This window comes from Ambystoma mexicanum, chromosome 1q, assembly GCF_040938575.1.
Source record: "Ambystoma mexicanum isolate Mex_15411 chromosome 1q, UKY_AmexF1_1, whole genome shotgun sequence".
NCBI classification, from domain to species: domain Eukaryota; kingdom Metazoa; phylum Chordata; class Amphibia; order Caudata; family Ambystomatidae; genus Ambystoma; species Ambystoma mexicanum.
Window position 1 is genome coordinate 307482187 of NC_090922.1, and position 25055 is coordinate 307507241.

At 46.5% G+C, this 25055-nt stretch overlaps 1 protein-coding gene across 1 annotated transcript in view; it reads right to left on the reverse strand.

Moving 5' to 3' along the window:
* Positions 1–25055, reverse strand: part of LOC138555720 (olfactory receptor 5V1-like) — a 181841-nt gene that overhangs the window by 137358 nt on the left and 19428 nt on the right. The window contains exon 2 of the mRNA XM_069642618.1: positions 23181–24116. Within this exon, the coding sequence (XP_069498719.1) occupies positions 23181–24116 (936 nt within the window). The remainder of the gene's footprint in view (positions 1–23180; positions 24117–25055) is intronic.

Below are 25055 nucleotides of genomic sequence, written 5' to 3' on the forward strand. Positions count from 1 at the left end.
AAAAATGTCATCTTACTGCTGCAGAACCATCTGCAGGAAAACATAATCTTAGATACTTTTCAGTCCGACTTTAGGCCTGGACATGGGACTGAGACAGCATTGGTGGCTGTCTGGGCTGATATCTTAAGGGCTGCTGATGAAGGCGATCTCGGCATGTTAATCCTGCTCGATTTAACAGTTGCCTTTGACACCGTTGAATTTGGTCTTTTGCTGTCCAGAATCACTGAGGTCGCCCAGGTTTCGGAAGGAACCTTGAAATGGTTTTCGTCTTTCCTTGACGACCTTACCCAGGTAGTTAAAATTGAAGGTATTTATTCTGATGCTTGCCCAGTCGTGTGCAGAGTGCATCAGGGATCATCTGTATCTCCATCCTTGTTCAATATCTATCTTAGACCCCTGATGGACATATTTTCGAAAATATAAACTGAATTATCAAATATATGTCTGAATAAAAACAGTACCGGATGCGACTGAATGTGTTTTAGCCTATGCTAACGCGATCAAAGACTGGATGATCGAAAGTAAACTCCGGCTTAATCCCTCCAAAACAGATGTAATAGTGTTTGGTTCAACACGCCATCTCAGTAACTATCATGAAACTACTTCCTGTCCAGCCATATTTGACACAAAAACATCCTTCTCTGATAAGGTAAAACATCTTAGCTGCATTTTGCAAGCTTTTCTGGGCTGTAATGGCTCCTTAAACCTATTTTGACACTTATTTCTGAACTGGCTCGGGCTGTGGTAGTGGGGACAATGCCATACTCCAGATTAGACAACTGCAGCACTCTCCTTCTGAGAGAACCTGAGAACCAACTTCAACGATTGCAGGTGGCCCAGAATGCCGCTGTTATTCTGATATATAATGGATTCTGTCTCTATCTATCAGAGGAGACTACACTGGTTGCAAGTTCAGCAGATAAATTAATTTAAATCACTGTCTCTTATACATGGGGGTATCCATGGAACAGCCCCTACATATTTGATTTAAAAAATAAAACCCTATTCGTCCTCAAGAGTTTTGCGTTCCAGAAGGATATATGCACTGTACATTCTAAATCATCATCATCATCACCAGAGAGGCCAAAGAATGAATGATCAGGTAAACCCAACAACCTCAATGCAGGGCCTTCAGAAGGAGAACAAAATCACTTGACTGGCCATTTCCTATGTTGAGCCTTTCAAATGGTGCGGTGGTGAATTAGGCATCCCCATGCAATTCCCCTAACTGCATCCAGTCTAAATTAAGGGGGAGTGCGAATATGGATCTTGATTCCTGTGCCAATTTCCTAAACCCATTCAGTCCTAGAGATTATATATTTATTTATTTTGCATTTTTTTAAAGCGCTCACACAGCCCGCGGGCATCGAGGCGCTGTTACAGGAATTGTAGTGGGTTTTTTTTAGTTGTGGAATTGTTTTTTTTTGTCGTAGTTGCGTATTTATAACGCGCTTAAGTACCCAGAGGTTTCTAAGCGCAGATCCAGGGATCCAACTTGTGTTGCTTCGTGTCGTCTTGCTTCCAATGCGAGCACGTTGCTACTGAGCTTTCCTCCCGGTACAAAATGTGTATGTATGTGGACAGACCCAATTTTCCTGGGCTCAGCGTTGATTTCATCAACTCCCAGAGAGAGGAAGTTCTGTTTGATTGTTAAAACATTTGTCCTTTTTCAGTCTCATTGGACCTATCTGCTTTTTGATGTGAACAACTTTGTTTAATTGCTCTGATCTACTGAGCCCATCCTGTAGTGCAGGGGAAAGGCTCAGAGTCGTCCATGGCATAGACAACTGCATCCAATCTTTTCTTTGAGGAGGAGAATTTGGATCCCTGTGACAGGGCTCTGGACTGCACAAAGTCAGAGATGGGAGGCTATGTACCTATGTGCTAGTTCCACTGGTCTATACTTTTTAGAACGTTTCTCTGTTTCTGTATTAAAAACATTGCTGTTGTGTAGAGTTTCCTACTGGTTTTCCCCCGTCCTTAAGTCCTATGATAGTATGTGTTATTAGCCATTTTAATGGTAATCAATTAATAGATCTCAAACTTGTTATGGGCTGATTTGGGCTTGCTGGGCTTCAAATCTGTGTTTGCAAAGGTAAATACAAATGCCTGAGTCAAGCACTTAACTCGCCAAGCTATTTTAGAGGCTTAATAACCAACAACCATCCATTCTGCATTTGACCAGTTTCTATGTCCCCTGAGTGAAACCTCAGATGCCCATCCTTCCTACAGGCAAAGTTCAGAGTCTCTGGAGAGAATGAAAAGGCAATGTATTTCTGCAAATGGCAGATTATCCTTCCCTGCATTAACCCATCTTTCCTAGGGTCAATAGTTTCCCCAGATGTGTGAACTCAAAGAACCCACCTTTACTATAGCTGAGCTGTTATATATCACTGGGTGACTTTCAGAACATGTCCTTGCTATAGTTGGTATGATGTCTGCCCTTGCTCAAAGACACAGAACAAGTTGTTTCTCTAAATTATATGTTTTACATCCCTGGGTGAGGGAATACAAGAAGCAATCCTTCCTAAAGGTGATGGAATGTATTTCCTGTTTAAATCACATTAATTCTTTTTTTAATTTCTTAATTCAATTGTAATTGTCATTATTTATCCAGCGGCACATCTGGAGGTTGTCTTCAGTTTGGTCTGGGGTATCCATGTGTAAGCTACACCTAATTTGTGGTGGCATTTGGACTATCTCTGACTATGTCCGGTTGAACAGGGTGCTGTAGCAACTCAGCTTGAGTCATTTAGCTTCCAGAAATTCTCCAAGTGGTTTCCGCACATGTTCTCTCTCCCTCTCTGTCTAAATCACCAGAGGCCATCACAGCTTCTCTGTCTCTGGTGAACCCCCAAAATCCATCCCTCCTACACATATAAAGCTCATTATCCTTGGGCCATTCCTTGATTAATACTACCTAGAGAGGACTGGCTTGACACCTCTTTGCTAATCAACAGAACCCACTCTTCCAACATAACAATAAGTTGTATTTGTATAGTTCTCACTAGAGCAATTTCACATTTTAATGGCAGTTATCTGTCTTTGTGCTAATCCACACAGCCAATTTTTTTGACAGAATGTTTTTTGGCCATCGACAAAACCCACAAACCCATCTATCCTAGAGTTGGAATGCTCTTTGTCCCTGAGTGTATCTCCAGAACCCCTACTTCCTACAAAGGTCAGGTTGCTTTTGTCCCTGAAAAAATACCCAGAATCCATCCTTCCTACAGGGGAAAGATTCTGTCTCCCTCCATAGAGCCATCCAGAATTTAGGTAATAAATCATGCTTCATTCCTGGGTCTTGAACATTCCCCTAAACCCACTATTTCAAAAGGTAAATGTGTTAAAAATTCTTCTTTAGAGTTAGACAACTCCCAGAATGTAACTGGTGAAATGCAGTTTTTTATTCCTGGACAATGGGCAGAATCTATTTTTCTTATAGGTGAAATGAAGGTCCAGTGACAATGCCCCGAATCACAGATTCCATCTGCCCCTATGGGTGAAAGGTTGTTAGTCCATGAGCAAATCTCCAGTCCCCATCCTTTAAGAGTGACAATTCTCTTTCCTTAGGCAAACTCCTAAAGTCCAGCAATTGTCTGGTTGACAGTCCATTGGGCTTATTTATTTATGTATTTATTTATTTTTGCATTTATTTCAGTGCACAAAGCCCTGAGGCATCTTGGCGCTAGTTATAGTAAGTGCTTATTACAGTTCATAGGTACGAGAACACGCATTAGGATTTAAGCATAGTGATGGTTGGTCGAGAAAGCATACTCTGACATGCCTCACCTCATGGTAGGGGGTGCTACATCAAGAATGCAGACAGCATGAGGACAAAATATGTGCAAGTATACAGACTGCAAAGCCTCACCTCATCGTACGGGGGCTACATCAGGCATGCAGAGAGCATAAGGACATTAGGTGCAAGTATACAGACTGGCAAAGCCGCACCTCATGGTACAGGGGGGCTACATCAGGCATTCAGACAGCATAAGGACCAAATAGGTGCAAATATACAGATTGGCAAAGTCTCACCTCATGGTACGGAGGGCTACATAAGGTATGGAGATAAACATAATAAAATGGTAAAAGTGTCAAAGATAGGTCCGCCTTACAGTAAGGTGGCATCTGAGTGGGTGGCCTTGCAGCCGGTGACATCAGAGTTCAAGAGTCAAGGTGGGTAAGCCTTACGGCAAGGTGGCATCTGAGTGGGTGGCCTAGCAGCCCAGTGACATTAGAGTTCAAGAGTTAAGGTGGGTAAGCCTCAGGGCAAGGTGGAATCTGAATGGGTGGCATGGCAGCCCGATGACATCAGAGTTCAAGAGTCAATGTGGGTAAGCCTTAGAGCAATGTGTCATTTGAGTGGGTGGCCTAGTAAGTAGCCAGGTGACATCAGAGTTCAAGAGTCATGGTGGATAAGCCTTACGGCAAGGTGGCATCTGAGTGGTTGGTCTAGCAGCCAGGGTACATCAGAGTAAAGAGACCAGGTAGGTAAGCCTTATGGCAATGTTACAAGTGGGAAGCGATGCGGCAGGTATGGAGCAAGTATCAAGGCTGGCAGGCCGTGTGGTATGTACTAGTGTATCAGCACCAAATGTAACTAGTGTGTACATTAGTAATACAAACGCAGGATCGGGGATAGTAGGGGAAGGTGAGGCGTCCTTAAAGAAGTAGCCTAGGCCATGAATATATTGAGTGTGGCGTCCTGTGCTACAGGAAGGCCCTTGAGTGGAAGCGTGGGTCGGTCGCTAGGATGAAATGGGTTCTGGAGGGGGGCAAGGGCTGGTCAGAGGATGGCTCTGCAAGTAAGATGATAGTGCCAGAGCCCGTAGCGGGCAAGAGCAGGTGGCAAGATAAGGGTGGGACGCGAGCACACAGTTTGGGATGAGGAACAGGGTGGATGTAATGGGGTAGGGGATCGGCTGGAATACTTGGGGCACTCAGTGGAATGATGGTGTTATATAAGGCTGGCCCTGAAATCAATAGGTAGGTGGTGTGACATCAGTGCCATGAAGGATGAGGGAGAGAGAGGGATGCAATTGGCTAGGGGGGTGGATGGGTACACTGAAGGGTGATGCAGGGAGTCAGAATGCACATAGGGCACATAAGACGCAGACAAGCAGTACTTTTAGTATGAGAGTGGAGAACCTATGCAGCACCAGGTTATGAAGTGCGATTCGAATCTATGCGACTAGCGAGCTGGAATGAAGCAAGTTTTCATGATGCCAGACAACAGGGGGTGCAGGGTTGCAGGGCCTGCCAGGACATGTCAAGACAGGCAGGGAAGTAAGCCTTAGTAAAAGGTCTTTGTAAAAGGCTGGCTCCGGAGCTCCAGGATGATTTCAGGTCCCAGTGTCCAATGGGAGAGCACATCAGTGGAAGGTGGTTTCAGGGCTGTTAGGCCCAATTCGAAGCTGGGTATTTCAGGATTGGCCATCTTGATGTGTCGAACCCCTGTCTGCAGGCATGCTGGAATTGCTGCAGGGTTCTCCAAGTCGAACTGCTCTCCAGAGCTGGGGGTTTCGGAGTGGGCCAAGACAGGCAGGGAAGTGAGACTTAGTACAGAGCCTTAGTAAAGAGCCTTTGTAAAAGGTCAGCTCAGCCTCCCGGCTCCGGAGCTCCAGGACCATTTCAAGTGCTAGTGTCCAACAGCAGGACACATCAGTGGGAGGTGGTTGCAGGGCTGTTAGGCCCAATTCAAAGCTGGATGTTTCGGTGTCGGCCATCTTAATGTGTCGATCCCTTGTCTGCAGTCATGCTGGAATTGCTGCAGGGGTCTCCAAGTTGATCTGCTCTCCAGAGCTGGGGGCTTCTGAGTGGCCAAGAAATGCAGGAAAGTGAGCCTTAGGAAAGAGCCTTTGTGAAAGACCAGAGCGCCAGAACCAATCCATCAATGTATGCCTTCTAAAGGAAAGCCTATCTCAAAAAAGTATCCTTCAAAGTAAAAGGCAGTCCTCAATGAATCCATCCTTCCTACAGGAGACATGTCCTTCATTCCTTCCTGCAGGCTACTACCAGGTTGTAAAGGTATGCAACTAATTTACTTTGTAACAGTGACCGCACAGTAATGCTGCCTTATCACACAAATACCACAATTCTAAAATTACACCTGGCAAATTTGGGTTCCCCTCAACATTTAAACGGTGGTTGCTCCCCTGGAGCTAAGCATCTGTCGCAGGCTGTGCTCAATTTGAACAATCACCATATGGGACAATAGATGCCGTTCCTCAGAATGTGTTTTGCTTTTTACTCGGCCACATGTAGGGACCTCAGAATTACGCCCCCAGACCCTAACAAAACAAGTTATTGGACTCAGATAGGACAAAAATCATCACACATAATATATGAAAAAAATGACTCGTTATAGGCCCTTTATTCCCCCTTTTATCCATACACACATAACATATAGACAATTATACATAAACAGAAAAAGAGCTTCACCGTTAATATGGTTCCAGAAGACACCTTCATCTCAGCCACCACAACACTGCTTAGTCCCAGAGCATGTAGGCGGAGAGATCACTCGGACTAATGGGGTCTGGAGCAGAGCGTCCTCCCTCTCAGCGAGACTGCATCACCCGGGCGTCCAGTTCTATCTGCTTTCCCAAGAGGAATACCTCTTCTCTTTATGGGGGAAACCCCGCCCCTCATTGTTTACCAGACTGCCCTCAGCCAAAGAGCAGACAATAAGCATGAGAAGCCAAGAGTGGAAAATTCCAGCTAGAAGTGGAAAAACCCAGCTTCTCTTCCTTGCCTTCTTTCCCAGTACCCCTTAGCACTGCACCTGCAGAATGCTCTGACTCCCTTTCTGGCTCGTCCTTTGGCTGACAATACAACTATTCTCCACAGTTAGTTCAGCTGACATCATTATGTGACCTTGCCTCCGCTGCAGAAATGCACATCTACTTACTGAGCCCACGAAAACGTAGGCTTTCATCACGGTAAAGGAAGTGAATGTCCAAAATGGTTGCGCATGGGTGCCATGTTCTTTTAGTTCATTTTGTGCACACACACTACAGAATAACAGGGCAGGTAACTGGGGAAGCATCTACCCTAATAGTCTAGAAACTAATGAACAATGACAAATTACCCTTGCAAGCAACCAAAGGAAGCATTGTGTTGGACTTGTTTGCGGCAGAGGCAAACGTTGTTTAGAAATTAAACACTGCTGCCGTCCAAAAAGTAATTGGAATAAAGTAGCTGAAATTAATATACGGCGGAATCGCAGCCCGATGAAGTCTGGCTGCCACAGGACTGGTAGTGCTCGAAGAAGTGACTGCCCCAGATTATCAGGGATAGATTAAAGTGCTCTTGCACAAGCTAGACCAGCTGATTTGCCTATTGAAACTATGATCACCTTGCACAACTGGTCTGTGAAAAAGCGCTGGTGCCACAAGTGTTGATAATTAATCTCCTGGCAGCACAAGCGAGGGCATGGGGGTTTTCGGTTCACAGGAAGGAAATTGTGGGTAGGCCACTCAGGGAGAAAAGCAGAGCCTGGGAAGATTATAAATCCTGGGGTGGGAAGTGCTAGACAGCACTGATCTTCCAGTGTATGTGCCTGGCACTAGGCATACCCCTGGAACACGATGAACTATGGAGTGTTTCTCCTGTGTGCCTTCCTGACTTACCAATCATGGGTGTTCCTAACCCAGGATGGAATGCCATTGCATGTCACCTGGAACCTCTGGATGGCATGGGCCAGTGACAAAACAATGTATTGGCGCGACGCTAGTAACATCACTGTCCCCTGTATTACAATGTCTGTTGTCTCAGAGCAACCCCATCGCACAAAACCCCTGGTAATGACTTGGCAGGCCACGTGCTGGCATTGACTCATGCCACTGGCGTATATGAAGTTTTGGGGAACAATGTCTGACTTGAACCTCACTTGTTTATGTTGTAAAGAGAGCTGTGAAAGTTGGAGCAACAGACAGCATAGTTCTTTATGATATATTAAAATGCGCTTAGTATGGCTGTGCAATAACCCAAAGTGCATCTGAAGGGCGGGCATGTGGCCATTTTACACAAGCAGGGTACTGTGCAAGGAAGGTCAAGCACTTGCTGGAGAACGTGCTTTTATACATGGGTAGAAAAACATGTGATCAGGCAACAGTTGGATTGCAGCAGAAAGTGGCAGTCACGCTTCCATTGTGCGTGAAGTGAAGCGGAACGCTGATTGATCTAAGGCACATGTGTCAGTACATCAGCTGGCTGGTGCTTTATGGGAAAAGACTATGTGGCCTAAACCTAAACTGCGTGTTGCAAGAGATTGAAGTTCAGGAATCCGCAGTGCTGCAGGTGCACGGGTGGGCGCATTCAGGGTCTTTGCTGTGGAGATGGCGGGCAATAAACTGCCTACGCTAGCTTCTGAAACCGGTGCATCTGTTCGAGTGTTAGCACATTGGGGACCACTTAGAGGGGGGAGCTTCAAAGCTTTGCTACAGTAATGGGAGCACAGTGGAAATGGCAAAACTTCACGCATCTCTATAGTGTAATGAGAACTGTTAGTCTTTCTTTCAATGATACACAATGTATGGGATGACAAACTGTGGAGCCTGAGCACGTGCTGTTATTTCAAATAGAACGGTGAAAAATTGGCAGAGGCCAACACTGGCATGCAGAGCTGCGCTTAACCTCAAGGGTGTGGATTGAACCCATGTCCCCTGATTGTAAGATATGATATGATAGGTTATTTATAACGTGCTTAATACTCTGAGGTTTCTAAGCGCGGACCCAGGGATCGAACCTGTGGTGCTGCATGTCGTTTTGCTTCCAAGGTGAGCACATTGCCCCAGAGCTATCCTCCCGAGACCACAGCACTCTATGGCCATTGGAAATGTAATTAAGGCAAACATAGCTCCTGCTTCATCTATGGTGTCAATTTATGATGCTGCCCATGAGAATCACTGCCACCTTGCTGGTTCCCTCATTGGGCAGGGCAGGGTATGCCCACAGGCAGGAGGGGCACCTGACCCTTGCTGCCTCCAATGTGACTGTAGCTGGGTGCAATATCGCATCAATGGGACAGGCGTCTATCAAATTGATCCAACTAAAGGCTGTTGTTATCGCCAAGCAACCCCTTAGTGACAAATGGCTATGAGTTGACTTATAACCCAAGGGTCATTTGTATAGAAAATCTGTTCTGCGTGTTAGATACGAGACCGCTCAAATACTGTACACTCTGTATTAGCCAATGCTGAGGCACGCACACATATATCACATATAGGCCTTGGCAAGGCCTCGCGGGTCTTAGATTACAAGAAGTGAGAAGTTATGCACAAGACGCCTGGGTGCAATTCAGGCTGGCAGCTCACACGACCAGAGACGTCGTTATGGGAGGGCAAAAGGGGCACTTGCCCCGGGGTCCCCACAAGACTGCCTGATGTAAAGAAGTCCGTTTCCTCTATTCACTAAAAAATAAATAGCATGTGTTGGGATATTTTATGGCATTTTACTGAAGCTGAACATATTGCCTGTCTGTTGTTCACAAGTACATTCTGCTCTGATTAATTCATCCAGTAATGCTTTCTGTCTTCACTGTGGTATACATAGTTTGTGCATTCTCTACGGCACAACTCCTGGAGCATCCTCAGCTTTCTGCGGGCATCATATTGATCATGTGCAATAGCCAAGGTTCAAATGCATATTGGTAGATTGGAGTGCTTTGATGATTCTGAAGATCGCTCAGCGTGTTAAGCGCTCATTGCACAGATCTGTGTTCATTTGCAAGATTACAATAACAAATTCCAGTAAGACCGACTCAACCTTTCTTATGTCTGAAGATGATAAAGCTGCATGTTGTCACGCCACCTGTCCTGAGGTCTCCTTGCCCGTTACGGCGCTCCACGTCTTGGAGGTTGTATCCTCGCTTCCGGCTTCGGGGTTCGGGGGTGTCCCGGGTCTCGGGCGCTTCCGGGTCTCCTGTGCACGCTGCTTTGCGCATGCGCGGGCGTCCGCTCTCCGCGCTTCGCGCATGCGCAGTGCGCAGGATGCTCGATACTGGGAGGTATGCGGCCCAAGCCTCGTTGTGGGGTATCCAATGCCTGAGAGACGGAACGGCTTGCGTTGCAAGCCTCCCAGGTGTTGTTGGGCCTATTTAAGGAGCCCTGATCCTTTTCCAAACCGCGTCTCAACGCGGTTTGTTCGGATCGTGTCCTTGCTGCCTTGTGTGGAATTCCAGTATTCCTGCTTGCTTCCTTCTTCCCCTGTTCTGCCTGGGGAACCCCTGTCTCTCTGTCCTTGCGCTCCCTCCTTCTAGTTCCCTCCTGTCCCTGAGTCCTCCCTGGCTTCCCTTGTCCTGGTCCCTGCCTGTCCCTCCTTGTCCGCCTAGCTCAGTCATTCCTCCCTCCTTCCCACTCCAGTCCCCGTGCTCTTCTCATTACCAGCCTGCCCTGCTTGCTTCCTTGCCTTCGTTCCTGGTGGCACAATCTGCTTCCTGCCTCCGGATCTGCATTTTGCCGGAATACTTCTGAGGACTTTGAACCATCTACGCAGAGGCTCCCCCTGCCAGTGCTTGCACTGTCCTGACGCCACATTAATCAGGGGTGAGCAATACCGTGGCGTTGGGAGCCGGTTCGCCTCCAATCCGGTTCTATTCGGGCTGGGGTTGGGCTGGTTCCCCGTGCCATTAATCACGTCTCTTCGGATCCTCTGACAGCCTGGCCTCATCATCAAGAAACCCAACCGGACGAACAGGTACGCAGCGTTCTCGTGACGCTAGTTACAACAGATTGAGACGCCTGTCTTCTGACACCTCGGACTCTACGATGGAAGAAGAGCCGGGTCTTCGTAATGAACTTCAAGCACTTCGTGCTGAGATGGCGGCACTTCGTCAGGAAAACGTAGCCTTACGCCAAATGATGACACAGAATGTTGGTGCCATTCCACAACCCGAAGGTCCCATGGCTCACATGGCTCCCATCAAGTTCGATGGTGATCCCCGCCGTGTGGGAGAATTTTGTAATCACTGCCGTATACACTTTCTCTTCCGTTCATCTCACTTTACCAATGACAAAGCCAAGATCGGATACATCTTGGGCAACTTATCCGGGAACGCGCTTGCCTGGGCAACTCCATTGGTCGTTACCAATAATCCAATCCTGAATGATTTTCTAGCCTTCGAGAAAGCATTCTTGGATGTGTTTCAATCCCCCAATCTGGCTTCAGCAGCGCAGAATCAATTGATGGACATACAACAAGCCAATACCGATATCATCTCTTACATCAGCCGTTTCCGTCAGTTGGCAACAGACTCCTTATGGCCAGAGGTAACGCAGAAGACCTTGTTTCGCCGTGGATTAAGAGAAGAATACAAAGATGAATTGCTACACATTCCGGAACCTGACGATCTACAGAAACTTATTGAACAAGTGTTAAGGATAGACCAGAGGTTGGCCGAAAGAAGAGGCGAAAGACGACGTTTTGAGAAGGGAAACCTCAGACCACTGACCCATCCTACCGGGATGTCAGCACCTTCGGATGCCACCCAAGAACCAATGCAACTGGGAGCTGTAAGGGGCCCATTATCGGAAGAGGAGAAGAAGCGCAGGAGAAGCCTGCGATTATGTTTATACTGCGGGGGTGCTGGTCATTTTCTGGGAACCTGCCCTTTGCGTCCTATCAAGAAAGGGGGAAACTAGAAGACCTGTCGTCTAAGGGAAAGGCTACGACAGGTCCTTTCTTCCTTTCAGACCTTTCCAGCCCTGGATTACAACTGCCCCCAATGCAGCCTGCCGCCCTGATGACTCTGGGGATAACCTTGAAGTGGCTTGATAAAACGATTGATGTCCAGGGTCTATTAGATTGCGGGGCCTCCGGTAACTATATTGATGAGGCATTTGCCATCAACATTGGTATGCCTTTACTTACCAGGAGAACTGTTATACCAGTAGAGGTCATCGATGGTACACCTTTGGCTTCCGGTCCCATCCGGTTGCATACCATCGGCATACTATTACAGGTCATGGGGCATGAAGAGAGGATAGCCCTCGACGTCATCAAGTCACCTTCGTATCCTGTGGTTTTGGGACTGCCCTGGCTTTTGCGACACAATCCTACGATCAATTGGGAGTCCCGTACTTTGACTTTTGTTTCTGCCTTTTGCCTAAATGAATGTCGCTGCCACAACACCTCCTTGAAGTCTACAACCTTGATCCCTCTGGTTCCAGGGGAGGACTCATCTGCTTTATGTTCTCTGTCCCAGATCCCAAATGTTTACGCCGACCTTTGTACGGTGTTTTCGGAGCCCGGAGAAATACCTCTTCCTCCTCACAGGACGTTTGACTGTTCAATAGACCTGATTCCTGGTGCTGTGATTCCTCATGGGAAGCTATACTCTCTAACGCAGTCTGAAAAACAAGTACTCCGGAATTATCTAGATGATTGTTCAAAGAAAGGTTACATCGTACCCTCCAAGTCATCCGCCGGTTTTCCGCTGTTCTTTGTTAAAAAGAAGGAGGGGACCCTGCGACCCTGTATCGATTACCGTCAATTGAATGACATAACACTCAAGGACAGGTACCCTCTACCATTGATTCGGAACATCATGGAGTCCTTACGTTCTGCCATTATCTTCACTAAATTGGATCTCCGAGGAGCCTACCACCTGGTTAGAATCAAAGAGGGCGACGAGTGGAAGACAGCATTCAAGACACCCTTTGGGCACTACGAATACAGGGTAATGCCCTTCGGGTTGTGTAATGCCCCTGCCGTCTTCCAACGGTTTATGGACAACGTGTTTGGTGATTTGGTGGGCATTTCGGTCTGGGTTTACTTAGACGACATCCTGATCTTCTCGGACGATCCAAAGTTACACGTCTCGCACGTTCGTGAAGTACTTCTGCGATTGTCACGGAATCACCTATACGCCAAAGCCGAAAAGTGCTCATTTCACCAGAATAGCATGGAGTTCCTGGGATACGTAATCAGCAATGCAGGTATCCACATGGATTCGGGCAAAGTGAAGGCTATTCTGAATTGGAAACAACCACATGATTTGAAATCCCTTCAACGGTTTTTGGGGTTCGCCAACTTTTATCGGCGTTTTATCCCGCAGTTTTCACAGTTCACGGCCCCATTGTCACGTCTAACCAGTGTCAAGATACCTTTCCTTTGGGATCATGTGGCATCAACTGCTTTCGAGCACTTAAAGACGGCGTTTAGTACGGCTCCCGTTTTGCGTCATCCTAACGACGAGCTGCCATATGTCATCGAAGCAGATGCCTCCGACTTCGCTGTTGGAGCGGTCCTACTGCAGAAACATCCTACATCTGGCGACGAACACCCTGTGGCCTATTACTCGCGGAAACTAACCTCCAGTGAGCTGAACTACGCAGTCATCGAAAAAGAACTTTTGGCCATCAAGACGGCATTCGAAGAGTGGAGGCATCATTTACTTGGTGGTCGTTTTCCTGTAGAAGTACGTACTGACCATCGCAACTTGCAGTTCCTACGATCATTGCAGTGTCGCACTGCTCGTCAAGCCCGATGGGCCTTCTTCTTCTCTCACTATGATTTCAACATCACATACATCCCTAGCTCCCAGAACCAGAAGGCTGATGCCTTGTCCCGATCTCTGGAAAAAGAAGAAGTGGGGGACAGTTTGAACATGCCTATGATATCTCCCAAACACTTTCTACTAACCTTAGCTCCGCATCTTCAGAGGATCATTCGAGAGACCTTGAGGGATCCAGAACGTATCAACCTGCTGAAGAAACCCCAGATCTGCGAACGCAATGGGTTTTTGTTCTTTCTGAACCGGTTGTACATACCTTCGACTGCTCTTCGCTTGGACATCCTACATGGATTTCACGACTCTCGAGTAGCTGGTCATCGTGGTATCAAGGCTACCCAGGAATTAATCTCCAGACAATTCTGGTGGCCCGGATGGGCCAGGGAAGTGAAATTATACGTGGAAAGTTGTCCTGTCTGTGCTCAGACGAAGACACCCAGAAGAAAGCCTTTGGGGCTCCTCAAGCCTACTGAAACACCTCCCTACCCTTGGCATACTATCGCCACCGACTTCATTGTCGAGCTTCCGCCCTCTGCAGAACACACTTGTGTCATGGTGGTTGTGGACTGTTTCACTAAATACGCACACTTCATTCCATTCATGAAGATTCCAACCTCCTCCCAGATGGCATTGGCTTTTCTACACAACATATATCGGTTACACGGACTCCCTGAGAAGATCATCTCTGATCGTGGTTCGCAATTTCTTTCTTCTTTCTGGCGTCAGTTGTGTACTCATCTGGGTATCCACAGGGCCTTGAGCTCAGGCTACCACCCGCACACCAACGGCCAGACCGAAAGGACGAATCAGACCCTGGAGCAGTACTTACGTTGCTATGCCAATGCCACACAGTCAAACTGGTTAAGGTACCTGGACCTGGCAGAAGTTTCCTATAACAATGCGACCCATGCTGCCACTGGCATCAGTCCCTTTTTGTGTTCAGCTGGACAACATCCCAAGTTGGTTCCCTTCTCACCTGTGGTGTCCAGTTCCGTTCCATCTGCTGATCATTTGGTCTTCAAGATCCAGAAACAACATGACCTGGCCCGGAGAACCCTTACGAAGACACGCGAACGCATGAAGGAGCAGGCTGATAGGGGTCGAACCACGGAGCCCAATTTCCAGGTGGGCGATCTGGTTTGGTTGTCTTCCAAAAATCTACCAGTTCGTAATTTACCCACTAAGTTGGCACCCCGATTCTATGGACCTTTCAGAATTGCCAAACGTTTGTCTTCAGTGGCTTTTCGATTGGTGTTGCCCCGCACTTGGAAAATACACCCAGTATTCCATGTCTCCCTTTTGAAGCCCTATGTGCAGGATGTCTTTGGACGTTCTGGTCCTCGGCCCTCCTCTGTTCTGGTTCAGGGGGTTCCTGAGTTTGAGGTTCAGGAGATCTGTGATTCACGGATTCGTCGGGGTGTACTCCAGTTCTTAATCGACTGGAAGGATTATCCTGCTTGTGATCGCACCTGGGAGCCACACTGTAATGTGCACGCTCCCCGGCTTGTCCGTGAATTCTTTCTTCGCTTTCCCTGGAAACCTGGGGCCCCGGGTCTTTCTGGGAGGGGGCATAGTGTCACGCCACCTGTCCTGAGGTCTCCTTGCCCGTTACGGCGCTCCACGTCTTGGAGGTTGTATCCTCGCTTCCGGCTTCGGGGTTCGGGGGTGTCCCGGGTCTCGGGCGCTTCCGGGTCTCCTGTGCACGCTGCTTTGCGCATGCGCGGGCGTCCGCTCTCCGCGCTTCGCGCATGCGCAGTGCGCAGGATGCTCGATACTGGGAGGTATGCGGCCCAAGCCTCGTTGTGGGGTATCCAATGCCTGAGAGACGGAACGGCTTGCGTTGCAAGCCTCCCAGGTGTTGTTGGGCCTATTTAAGGAGCCCTGATCCTTTTCCAAACCGCGTCTCAACGCGGTTTGTTCGGATCGTGTCCTTGCTGCCTTGTGTGGAATTCCAGTATTCCTGCTTGCTTCCTTCTTCCCCTGTTCTGCCTGGGGAACCCCTGTCTCTCTGTCCTTGCGCTCCCTCCTTCTAGTTCCCTCCTGTCCCTGAGTCCTCCCTGGCTTCCCTTGTCCTGGTCCCTGCCTGTCCCTCCTTGTCCGCCTAGCTCAGTCATTCCTCCCTCCTTCCCACTCCAGTCCCCGTGCTCTTCTCATTACCAGCCTGCCCTGCTTGCTTCCTTGCCTTCGTTCCTGGTGGCACAATCTGCTTCCTGCCTCCGGATCTGCATTTTGCCGGAATACTTCTGAGGACTTTGAACCATCTACGCAGAGGCTCCCCCTGCCAGTGCTTGCACTGTCCTGACGCCACATTAATCAGGGGTGAGCAATACCGTGGCGTTGGGAGCCGGTTCGCCTCCAATCCGGTTCTATTCGGGCTGGGGTTGGGCTGGTTCCCCGTGCCATTAATCACGTCTCTTCGGATCCTCTGACAGCCTGGCCTCATCATCAAGAAACCCAACCGGACGAACAGGTACGCAGCGTTCTCGTGACGCTAGTTACAACACATGTATATGAACTTTGTTTTGTAGTGCATCAGGTGCTATTATCAGCAATCTGCCTGCACCAGATAGCGCTTGCTATAGAAACAAACACTGCATCAGTATGGGGAAGGTCTATGCATCTGTTTCTCCAGATGGGTGGTTGTAAAGCCTCTGCAGTCACCTCTAATGATGAGCAGAAAGTGTTAGTCTGGAGAGATGATTAGGTAACCTACTTTGAATCTGTGGATCCAAAACATTAATTCATGTAGCCTGGCTTTTCCAGCTGATAATACGGTGATCCTGGACAAATCATCTTCTGTTCATGACAGTACTGTGCTGTCTTCCATGAAAAGGTTTGCCTTCTCACATGCTGGTGGCATTGTTTAGGCCATTACCTAATCTTTCTTTTTCTATTGGCCATTTTACTGCAAGGGGTTCTAGATGGAAGAAAGCCGACCAGCTATCGCAGGCCTAGGGCAAGCATATTTTAAAGGGATGGTCTAGTAAAAAAATGTATTTAAAAAATAGATAGGCCACATAAAAAAAATATACTAGCATCCTCCGTTTTAAAACTTCCTATGTAAAATTTTGAGCTATTCAAGCTCAAAATTCGAAAAAGCAAGCACAGGGGCGCCGCCATTTTGTGAAATGGAGGCCCTCCTGTGCTGGCTTTTGCTTTTGCGGCACTAATGAAGGAAAAGCCAGCCAGCTGTAGTAAACAAAGTCTACCGCTGGGTGGCTTTCCCTTCATTAGTGCCGGGACTCGGAGGACACGGACCGGAGACCAGAGCAGGAAAGCTGCAGCTGAATCTCGGTAAGTGCTATTTATTTTTTTTACAAAAAATAAGCACTAGCTGCGGTTTTTTTTCTAAGTTTTCCGGGCTGGAGGAGCCCGGAAAACTTAGAAATAAAACCGCAGCTTTAAAAACGTTGTATTTATGTTTGCGGTCGCTTTTGAAGCGACCGCAAACATAAATACAACGTTATTGTGTTGGAAAACGCTGCGGTTTTAAAACCGCAGCGTTTTCCACCGCACCGGAGACCCAAAGTGAAAGCCACAGCAGGCAGAAACACACGCGGTTGAGTTTACATGCCGCGTAGTGTTTCTTCCTGCAGCTGATTTCCCATTTGGGGCTCTCTGGCTCCCCGTGGGGAGCCCGAGAGCTCCAAATGGGAAATGCTAAATGCTGCGTTGTCTGCCTAAATCTGCTTTCCCATTTGGGGCTCTCGGGCTCCCCACAGGGAAAGCAGATTCAGGCAGACACAACGCGGTTGTGTTGGAAAACGCTGCGGTTTTAAAACCGCAGCGTTTTCCAACACAATAACGTTGTATTTATGTTTGCGGTCGCTTCAAAAGCGACCGCAAACATAAATACAACGTTTTTAAAGCTGCGGTTTTATTTCTAAGTTTTCCGGGCTCCTCCAGCCCGGAAAACTTAGAAAAAAAACCGCAGCTAGTGCTTATTTTTTGTAAAAAAAATAAATAGCACTTACCGAGATTCAGCTGCAGCTTTCCTGCTCTGGTCTCCGGTCCGCGTCCTCCGAGTCCCGGCACTAATGAAAGGAAAGCCACCCAGCGGAAGACTTTGTTTACTACAGCTGGCTGGCTTTTCCTTCATTAGTGCCGCAAAAGCAAAAGCCAGCACAGGAGGGCCTCCATTTCACAAAATGGCGGCGCCCCTGTGCTTGCTTTTTCGAATTTTGAGCTTGAATAGCTCAAAATTTTACATAGGAAGTTTTAAAACGGAGGATGCTAGTATATTTTTTTTTATGTGGCCTATCTATTTTTTAAATAAAAATTTTTACTAGACCATCCCTTTAAGGTCTGCTGATATGACACAAAAGCGATTTGCTTTTTTTTTTTATAATTCAAAGGTTTATCTGCACGTTTATTAATAACAATTTCACAAGCCTATGTTTTGTGCATATTTAAAGCTTTAAAATAAAAAAGAAAAACCCAGATGAAATCTTTTAAGATCACATCAATTATAATGCTGGTACTCGTATACTTCCCTTGATGATGGAGAGAATGAAGCTAGAATCATTCCCATTTTGCATAATATGCTTGTATAACATTTTCTTTTTTTAAAACAAAATCCTAGATAAGGACTGGAAAAGAAGGTGGTAAAGTGTAGAAATTGCAGAGTGAGCACAAATCCCAGCGTAACAGCTTAACCAATTTGTGATGCACATCTAATTTGATCTCATTTTGCCTAACCTGTCAAAATGACCATTCCCTAAACCTTTCAAAATTGCCAACCTTCAGAATGATTTCACTTGCAGGCCATGAGCTTAAAAAAAGCCTCACTCGTGGTTTCACTGGCTATAGTGTTGCTTCATCTCTGAATTTAACATAAAAAACTGAAGCATTTCTGTCTCCGACAAAGTAACTTAGAACCTACACTCGGCGCAAAGCCCATGTAGCTTATTTAAAGAAAAAATGCAGATACTATCAAAGGTTACTTTGCCACATAAGACTGGTCCTAAATGACAAAAATTGTACAACCATCGCCAGAGCCATCATCCTTTCAAGGCTTGACTATGGAAATACTTTATTACTGGGAGCAAATAAAAGCTGCATAGCCCAATCTCAAGTCATTTAAAATGAGGGTCATCTCATCAAAAAAAATCAAGAAGTGACCATATCACAGAGGACAGAAAATCTATACACTGGCTAGCCATAGAAGATCGTATCCCTTTTAAGTCAGTTTCAATAGTCCATCACTGCCTCCATGACACTGCCCCAACATACTTAAAGGAGCAAATATCACTGTATCAAACAGGACGATCCCTGAGATCAATGAACCAAGGCCTAGTGAGGACTACCCGTATCAAAAAAGCAAATGGACTGGGATGATCCTTTCCAGTTAGAGCTTCCTCTAAGTGGAACAATCTCCCAGTCACGCTTAGACTTGAACCCAATTTCTCAGTATTCAAAAAAAAAACTCAAAACATTACTCTTTAAGTAGTTAAACCAGAAACATAACCTTGGAAAGTCTGCTCTTGTGGCCTGTCTTGTCTGTGTTCTCTGTTTTATGTTCGCGCCCTGATGCCTGCGGGCTGCAGCGCGCTATAAATCAACAAATAAATAAAATAAATAAAAATAAATATGATAATATATAATATATGTCACAACACAGCCACCTGTCTCTTTGCCCTCTAATGGCAACACCACTTCAAAACCATGTTCATGTTCTAATCTCAGTCGGTCTGGACACAGACACCTTCCTGATAGATTATAATCTTCCCCCACTATATATACAATGGTATGTGTAGCCTTCTCCTTGCTTCCAATTGGTCTCCTGTGCCCATGCTTGATCACTTTTGAATTCTGTGAGGCGGCTAATATGAGGCGTGTGTCTATTCTGGATTACGTGCACCTTTTTCATGCAATCTGTACCCTGCATTCATATTATGGCCGATATACCTTCCTCGTGGCTGCTATTGATGAAACCTATCCTGTACCTATGCTAGAACACAAGTACCCTTATCGTGGACTGCTAATGTTGCCCTTGAAACGCAACTTGTTCATTATTCTGATTAGAGCAAGAATGAAGAGGGCAATGGGACTGAAAGGGAGCACCCATGATTATTTTGATCGCTGTGAGGCAGCACATCAAGCTATGGGTGGTGATCGCGATGAGGGGCGCACAACCAGATATTTGGTTTGTTGGAGGGGGGCTAAAGGGAGGGCCCCAATGGTGTCTGTGCCCTGGCTCCCAAAGGTGCTTAAAATGGCACTGCTCACACCGCTGTAACAGTTTCCATGACATTGAAATGTGGCAAGGAAATACGAGCTGCTAAGCATATTAAAGCACTCACTGAACATAACTGGTACGATATTTTCCCGAATAGGTCCCCGCGAGCAGGTACATGAATGCATTTAGTATTGCTTCTACTATTATGCGTGTTACTGTGCTTGCTCATATTATCTGCATTTATTGTATGTTTGTTTATCAGAATGAGGCTTGTATGACCGAATGGTGGCTGTAACCAGTCTGGGGTGAAACCTCGCCTGGGGGTGGAATGTAGTGGGCCTGAAGCAGTTAACACATGGGAAAAGCGTTTCAGCAAACCGACTGAGTTGGACGTTCAGCTCCACTGTGCGCAGCATTAAAGGAAAGCACCATATGGCTCCCAGTGCAAGGACAGCTTTTGCCATTGCTCTTTACCTTTGATTGATTTAATGGAGTACAGCCCACTTCAGGTGTAGCGTTGAAGGGGCACGTTGTGTTCCTTTTTCTTTTAGATAACCTTTGTCATTCTTTTTGATGTGCTGTGTGCACAGAACAGACTGGTGGTCGTGAGCCTATTTTCATATTACACAGTGCACCAGTGTATGTACCGCAATAATAATTTTTTGAGTACAATATACTCAAAATGGATGCTCCTCATTGTGCATGTCCTGTTCTTTGGTCCACCTTGCTATTTGGCAGTCTTCCTGCCCTTTGAGGTTCGAAACTGCCTTATATGGTTGTCCACTTTCAGAGGGTCCAACCATAGGTTTCCAGTCAATGGTGTGTGGATCTAAACTGATGGGATTAGGGGCTATAATGTCCTGCTCCACCTTCCAGCCAGGGGATCCCGTTGCTGGGCTGATTTTGGGCGGCTGGCTGTGCATGATTGGAAAGCCACTGTCTGTATGAACGGTGCAGATCCTTGCCATTGGATGGCTGTGATTGCTTCCAACATTCATTTGGTATATAAGGAGAGGATTTGGCACCATTCATCGGGACACCCATTGGAACAAAAAGTCAGAAGACTGAAGACACAGCAGAGCAACACTGGAGGACTGCCTCCACGGACAAGCATTGCCAAAGCCACTCACTGGGGAACCTATGGGCCACCTTCAAGCGACAAGGGGGAGACCCTCATCAGGTAACTTACTCCCTTAGCCTGGTGGGCCTAAACAGTCTAAAGTCCTATACAGCAATCCTGCTCTCTCTGGACCGCACAAGCATCTCTGGAATTTCCCAGTGGATGGACCACCCAGAGAAGGGACCCTGCTTCTGTTTGGACAATTTTTCCCCTCGAGTCTCAAGACTCTGCAGATCCATTCCCTGTGGGGGTGAAACCTGGTATCCTACTGCGGCTTCTCCCCATCATTAAAAAGAGCCAACCTGGGGCCTGAGTTCTACTGCATGTGGCCTAAAGTCTGCGTGATCCTTCAATGTTGTGGGAGTAAATGAAAGTGGACATCATTCAATGTCATCAGTCCTGTCCTGCTGTTGGGTCACTAGAACTGATCATCCTGTGAGAGAAGTGAAACACTGCTAGTCAGACCTAAACCACAAACCCCAAAACTAACACTGAAACCGTGACCCTCCTGTGACTCCTGCGACCAACTTCTGGTCTATCCGATGAGGCTTTTCTCCTCCATCTTTTGTTGCCGCACCCCTAGGTCCCTGCCTTATGATTCCATAACGCACTTGCCCTCAATTGTAATGATCGTCATTAGACCTAACTGTAACCACTGATCTTCTAACCACTGTCAACGATTTATTTATGCCTGTAACATTCACCTGTAACTGTCTTTCCTCAGACCTAACTGTAACCGCTGGTCTTTCTTTCTGTTAACATTTTATTTATGCCTGTAACACTCAAGTTTTCCAGCTTCCAGTTACCTCAGGGTTCGGAGCCCAATACAAATAATAAACAAAATGCAAAATACAAAATTCTATTTGTGACTAGTGAGCAGTAGTGTTACACTTTAATGCACCTGTGTTCTTTATATACATCTGTGTGCACATTCAATTACTTTGCAACTTTATTCGATGTTAACTGTACCTGCCACCAAACTCCTGTTCTCCTAAGTCTAAGTCTTACTGCCCAGACCACACTACCCAGTGAGAGTTTGGTAGACCAAAGTGTGAAAAACCATTGCAGGTCCACTAGGTTGTCTTCCACAAAACTCACACCAGTGTTGGTTTTGAAAAACCCTCCTAAGAACCAAGAACACACTTCCTAGTAAGAAACCTATAGTTTCCTTTGTCTTCCCTGCCTGGATGGAACCTTGGGTCCCTGCCTTCTCTGTGTCCATTGGAATGTTCCCTGAGTGTTCTGTCCTATGTGTTCCTTGCTTGTCAGTTGATGAAAGTGAGTTGTCTTCCCTAGAAGGTAGATGCCCGGTATTTGTGCCCCCCCAGCCGATCTACATGTACCTGCCACCCGAAGATCCTGTCTTGCCAATAAAGGCTACCTTCCTCCTACAACCATCTCCTGGTCATCCTTGGACACCCATGACCTTTATACACGACAAAACCTATCCCACTGCTTGATCTTATTGTTGATGTAGGACTGTGTGTGAAAGGGTCAAGAAATTGGGGCAATATTTCTCAAAGGTGTTTAAATAGACTCAATCAAATAAGTATTTGAGTTGTCTGGTACAATTGAGCGGTATCTGAGGGGAGAGCTGTTCACCTAAACTTGGGCCGCCTTGTCTGGGCAACTGTCCCACCGCAGGCAGTGCCTTAATATTTTTCTTTTAATGTTTGGGTAACATTGTCCACCTGGGGGGGGTGAGTGGGTACTGGCAAAAGCTCCAGGTAATTCAGGCCAGGCACTAATATTTCATTAATGGTGCACTGTTTTTCCACAGAGCCCTCTACAAGATGTGGAGTCAAGCAAAGCCCTGAAAAATAAATTGAAAAAAGAGATAAGGCCATTGCTTTAGTTAAGCTCATTGTTGCCGTTTTTAAGTCTTGAAAGATACAAAAAATCCAAAACAGGTGTCAGGAGGTCAAAGACTTCCAGAGATTTTACAGTGCTTGATAAAGGACTTCCCGTTGTGGAACCTCAGAAGTGTTCTTAAACGTGTTGATAGTATGTTCATTTTCCTTGGACATCTCTTGGAGTCCTTCCCTCCACTCCCGTGGGCCGGTTTTGGACTTTCATAAATTCAGTTGCTGCCTTGTCCCATCTTCCTCACATGCTTGAAAAACCGAATGCAGGAAAATTGCCCCACTCTTCTTGCTGACTGTAACTGTTATCTTCTACGTTTTTGTCACGGAAGTTCTTTACGCCGAAAATTTAGAGCATTGAAATATTTTAACTTCCAAAACATGTAAATGACTTGCATATTTTTTGGCGTGGTATTTTATGTCTTCTCCCAAAAAAACAACGGAAGCATTGAATCAAGCTCTGGTCTCCTTCAACGGGAAAAATGAAACTCAGCAATGTCTTACTTTAAGCAATACTTTGTGCAGCGCGCCCTTTACTTCCTTGTTGCGGAACGAATAGATGATCGGATTAAGCAAGGGAGTGACAATCACATACAGCAGAGCTGCGATCCGGTCCAGCTCTAGGGAGTACTGAGAAGTGGGTCTCACATACATGGCGATCACGGTACCAAAATAGACTCCAACCACAGCGAGGTGAGAAGCGCATGTGGAGAACGTCTTGCGCCTTCCGGAGCTGGATGGGATCCTCAGGATTTGCACAATAATGCGGACATATGAGACGGAGACGCACGCCAGAGAGCCCAAAGTCACGAAGGCCCCCATGGTAAATGCCACTAGCTCGTTGCGTGAGGTGTCGGAACAGGCTAACTTCAGCAGCGGTGCCACATCACACACAAAGTGGTTGACCTCATTACGCCCACAGAAAGACAGCCTATAGATCAGAACCGCCTGCACCGACGGCGCAAAGAATCCCGCCAGCCAGACACCCAGGACTAAATGAGTACAGAACTGGCTGTTCATCACCGTTTGGTACAGCAGAGGGTGGCATATGGCAGAAAAGCGATCATACGACATCACTGCCAAGAGGAAGCATTCTGTGGATGCCAAGGAAATGAAGATGTACATTTGCAAAACACAGCCCGTAAAAAGAACGCGTTTGCTCCCCAACAGGTTGGCCAGGATTAATGGCTGGGTTACTGTGGTGTAGACTATCTCCAGCAGGGACAGATTTCGGAGGAAGAAGTACATTGGGCTTTGAAGACGAAGGTCCACTATTGTGATGAAGATGATCGTGGAGTTCCCTGCAATAGTGGCCAGGTAAATGACAAGGAAGATCACAAAGAGCAAGAGATGCATCTCTTCAGTGCCGGAGAATCCCAGGATGATGAACTCTACCACTGCGGTGGAATCATTCCCCGGGCCTCCAATAGGTAGGATTCCCTGCAAACACAACGCAGGCTCCTATTAGCTGTGCCAGCAGAGGCCAAGTACAAGCACACCCTTCTGCAACCTCAAAGCCAAAAGGCAATACATGTGATCTTTAATCTTGAAACATAACTTCATCATTGGCAACTTCAAATTCTCTACAAGTCAATCATCAAACCATTTTCGAAAATGTATTGGATGGAAGTCTACAAGAACAAGCATTGGCAATCGTTTTTGCTTTTGTGTAGGCATTAGGGGCACTTGCCTTATACTTATATACATGCCAAAACCAATGACTTTATTTATTTATATGTGCATTTATGGAGCGCTCACAGCCCATAGGCATCTAGGCACTAAAAACATAGGATCACGGTTACATTTTTGTGCTTCGTAAAAACAGTTACAGTTAAACAGTTGTAGTTACAGTTAATCAAATGCATGTTCATTATTAACTCATTGGCACGAATACACAAATTACAGACAAGCTATGTAGAATAATTATGGGAGCAGCAGTTGTATCCTCCAATGTTTATAGGATTTGTATGCTTATGGTTGGGAATCAAGACTGAATAGGCAGGTTTTTAGACTTTTCAGGAATAACCATAAGGATGTGTCACATTCTCAGTTGAATGGGAAGGGTATTCCACAGTTTAGCTGCTATTACAGGGAAGCTTGAGCCACCTGCTTTCTGTCTTCTGAATCCTGGCATCGCAATGTAGTTGGCATATGAGGAACGTGTTAGTCTATTGGTCTGAGTTTTGTTGATCAGGTTGCTGAGGTAGGCAGGTGCATTCTTAGTAAGACATTTATGTGTGAGAGTGAAGATTTTAAAATTAATCCTGTCTTGGACTGGGAGCCAATGGATGTTTCCCCTAGTAGGCCAAATGTGTTAGTTCTTGGTTATATTCAATGCAGCTCTGATGTTATTTTGAACTATTTGCAGTTTTCTGATGT